The 3,820-nt window shown below is 42.7% G+C and overlaps 1 protein-coding gene across 1 annotated transcript; it reads right to left on the bottom strand.

The window, feature by feature from the left end:
- Positions 1 to 262: 262 nt before the first annotated feature.
- On the bottom strand, positions 263 to 3,505 carry LOC110529852 (ADP-ribosylation factor 6). Its single transcript, XM_021612454.3, has 2 exons — positions 3,151 to 3,505; positions 263 to 2,977 (listed from the first exon to the last, which is right to left on the bottom strand). The coding sequence occupies exon 2, from the start codon at positions 2,168 to 2,170 to the stop codon at positions 1,643 to 1,645; it is 528 nt and encodes a 175-aa protein (XP_021468129.1). The 5' UTR covers positions 2,171 to 2,977; positions 3,151 to 3,505; the 3' UTR covers positions 263 to 1,642.
- Between the last annotated feature and the right edge of the window lie 315 nt (positions 3,506 to 3,820).

Raw genomic sequence — 3,820 nt, 5'->3', positions numbered from 1 at the left:
CACAAAAGAAAAACAGCTTGGGCATGATTTGCTTACACATCCCTAAATGTCAAAAAGCACTTTGGGTTAAATACACCAGAGACTCCTACTACAGTATTCTAATGGACTATGGGATACATAGAGGCCTTGAAAGTAAGGTCTAAGCTACCTGACAATCACAACCCGAAACCAGAGATCTCATCACTTATTCAAAGCCTGTGACTCATGCCATGAAAGAGCACAACGGAAACACACCAAACAGACTTCACAGTTCACACAACAATTTTTTTAACAGCCAAATTTTACTTCCTCTTTCGTGACATTCAAATAGTTTAAGCATGTACATGTTAACCAACTTGTGTTGCAGGCATCATATTGAAAAAGCTCCACTTCCATGTTGATCTGGATATCTTTATTATTTAGTCAGCATAGCAAATTGAACAAAAAAAATAAAACAAAGCATTTATCTATACTGACCAGAAAGTACAGTCTTGCCTGAAACGAGCTGTACAGCTGATGTGAATGAGCAGCGCAAAGGCCCCAGTTACTGGAGAGCAGAGCACCATTGAAGTGGTATGGTGGTGGTGGGGGGGGGGGGTTGAAAAGTAAACTTACTGGGGTCCAAGAGTCATTCAAGAGTGCACTTTTAGTCAAGGGGCCTATAGTATGTGTCTTCCCATCCTCTCATGGATAGGGTAGTCCCCCCCACCTACAGTGCAGACTCAGCTATGAGTGTGCTTTCCGCCATGCTGTCAGTCTGTTGGTGCACCTATAAACTCAGGGCTTCGCAAAAGCCAGCCAGAACTGCAAATGGAAGCGCTTGGAAGAAGAGGCAAAACGAGATCAGTGGTAAAAGATTCTGATCCGAAAACAGAACAAAAATACAACAATATCCATCCATGTCAGTTTCCATATATCCCAGCATCCATATAGTGTCTTTTTAGAAAACTTCCCTAGCAGACATCATGGATGGAATCACTGTTTAAGGAGTTACGTAGAAACACATTTTCTTCAATCTCAGCAATTTTTGGGATATTTTTTTGATATTTTTTACAATCAATCAACAGTGAAAAAAGTACTTCTTCATTAGGTCCTTACATGTCCATAATACACCATCTTAATTCTTAAAAAAAAAAAACATGGTGGCAGTTGAACTGATATGCTGATGCTGCCCCTTTGTTTCCAGCACAGATATGAATGGGTAACATCCTCAAAAAGGGGCATTTCCCATCTTTTGGGTGGAAGTTGGGACATGAGAATACTGTATGAAAAGGCTGTCTAATGTATCTATAGAATCCCTGCCATCCCCCAAAACATCATACAATAGATTGTTGTTGAATACACATCTTTCAAAGCTTCTGAAAGTAAAGTATTGAGTGACAAGAACTTGAGCGAAGTATATTACAGAGCCAAGGCGGGAAAAGGTATGAAAGAAAAGCCAGCCAAAACAATAGTATTTTTGTTTATAAAGAAAATGTGGGTTATAGGGAAGTCATTATCAAAAGAAAAAAAGTAGAATCAAACTTTTCATTTAATCATCTGAGAAGTCATATTATTCATTAATTGCCTCAGCTTGTAATTTTTTTCCCATCTCTTGTTCATTTCACTTCTTTTTTGCTTGTTGTAACTAAACAGTCCAGGCTGAACATAGAAGTGATGAACATTAAGACTTGTAATTGGAGGTGAGCCAGGTCAGACCCTCGTATAGTCCATCACCGGTGGTAGCACACGATGGCTGAACGTACCAATTCCTATCCCTGATTCGGGTCAGGCCCAGCTTCTCCTGGATCTCGTGGGGCTTCATGGCGTCGGGCAGGTCCTGCTTATTGGCGAAGATCAGGATGATGGCGTCTCGCATCTCCCGGTCGTTGATGATCCGGTGGAGCTCCTGGCGGGCCTCGTCTATCCGGTCCCTGTCGGCACAGTCCACCACGAAGATGAGACCCTGGGTGCCGGTGTAGTAGTGCCTCCACAGCGGCCGGATCTTGTCCTGGCCCCCGACGTCCCACACGTTGAACTTCACGTTTTTGTAGGTTACCGTCTCAACGTTGAAGCCAACAGTGGGAATGGTGGTGACAGACTGGCCCAGCTTCAGCTTGTAGAGGATGGTGGTCTTGCCAGCAGCATCAAGTCCAAGCATCAATATCCTCATCTCCTTGTTGCCAAAGATCTTTGAGAGCATTTTCCCCATATTGTAGGCTGTGCATGAACATCCACTTCCTTAGAAAAAAAATCTAAATTGCTTCCCTATGATTTCAAGAGAGCAGAAATTGATTTTTTTTTTAAAGTTACAGGTTTCGTTTCTATTGCGGTAGCAGGTTGCCTGACAGCAGACGTCCACGTGACAGTCTATCAGCGGTAGGTTGACACAAGTATACTTTTTTTTAAAAAGACGGTGGCAGTTACAAACGACTGTTCCAGATACTCTTGTGTCTAGAATGGCGGGCAAGCAATGGACAATTATTCACTGAAAGATACAAATATTCCGTTACCTTAACAGCTGTCGGAAAATAACTAGGAACTATGAGAGGTGTGCAAAGGGAAATTGAAGTGGTTGAGAATTTGACGTCTAGGTGCCGGGAGAGGGTGGGGAAATATTTTCATAATCCACAACACTATAATTCAGTCCTTTTGATTCAAACGATTGGCCTAGCAACCCGATATCATTTGAATCTAAATTTCAGGTCCCGGTGCATACCTTGGTGTTTTCAATAATGTAGAAAGAAATACCAAAAATATAGCCTAATAGTTGCGTTTAAGAAAGTAGGCCCTCTCAAAAGCCCGTAGTAGTTCCGACTTCCTCCTTGTCTGCCGGCTGTCCCCTTGCTCTTATTCCAATCGGCGGATTCAAAATAACGATTCTATTCGGGAGTTCATTGTACCGGAGACAAATAAGATCACCCACAGTCGTATCTTCGCCGGGACAACCAGGTCTAGAATGCTCAAAAGGTAATTGATTCATCCGACTTTCCGTTCTTCCTCTCTCTTCTCTCTCTCCCTGTAACACAAGAGCAATTCAGAAAAGGGAGGGGTGTCAGACAGACAGAGCACAACTTTAATCGGCTACCCTTATGTCAAAAGTGCACTGTTCCAGCCTGAAAATAGCGCGCAATATCATTTAAAACGATTACACAAAAGGCGTCGCGTTGGAAAATGTGATAGGTAGCTTACCTACAACTGCGGCAACCCCCGGTCCCCAGGTTGATTCTCCCCGCTCTTGCCTCTCTCTTACAGTCGTTCAGTCAAAGCGGTGGCGGTGCTGTTACCGGAAAAGGTGCGGACCCAGATCACCCGCCACTTCCTCTCGATTGCTCATGCACTACGCCATTTGGCATGCGCACACCGAGAGACTTCAACAGCAAAACGATCGTATGATAGTTGAAATGGACGCCAGTTGTTGGGTATTATTACGAAAACAGTACGGTTTAAGTTTGTGTTGTGATTATCTGGTTCTGTGTTTACAAATCTAGAAACCAATCTGATCTCCCTTTTGTCTACGTCATGTTCCGTGATAATGCGCCTCGTTATGACGTCATTGTTGTTCACTAGACTGCGAGTCTAAATAATGACACAAGTAATGCAAGATTTGTTGCAATGCCCAAATTTAGAGAATCAATGTCAGCTAACTACGTTTCCATCCAGTCTTTAACCGAGTAAAGTCAGACACACACACAAAAAAAATCACTACAGCAGTGATGGAAAACGATAGGTTTGGTAGTTCATGCAGATTGCAGACAGATCATTTGTTCGTTTGACAAGGATCTTTGTGTTAAAATTAATGATGCGAGAAATGGTGGCAGAAACTTAGTCATGAGATATACAGCACCAGTCAAAAGTTTGA

The sequence above is a fragment of the Oncorhynchus mykiss genome, chromosome 8 (assembly GCF_057628025.1).
Source record: "Oncorhynchus mykiss isolate SJ-2025 chromosome 8, ASM5762802v1, whole genome shotgun sequence".
In the NCBI taxonomy this organism is placed as follows: domain Eukaryota; kingdom Metazoa; phylum Chordata; class Actinopteri; order Salmoniformes; family Salmonidae; genus Oncorhynchus; species Oncorhynchus mykiss.
Note: the sequence above shows the minus strand (reverse complement) of the source record. Positions and strands in the feature narration are given on the sequence as shown.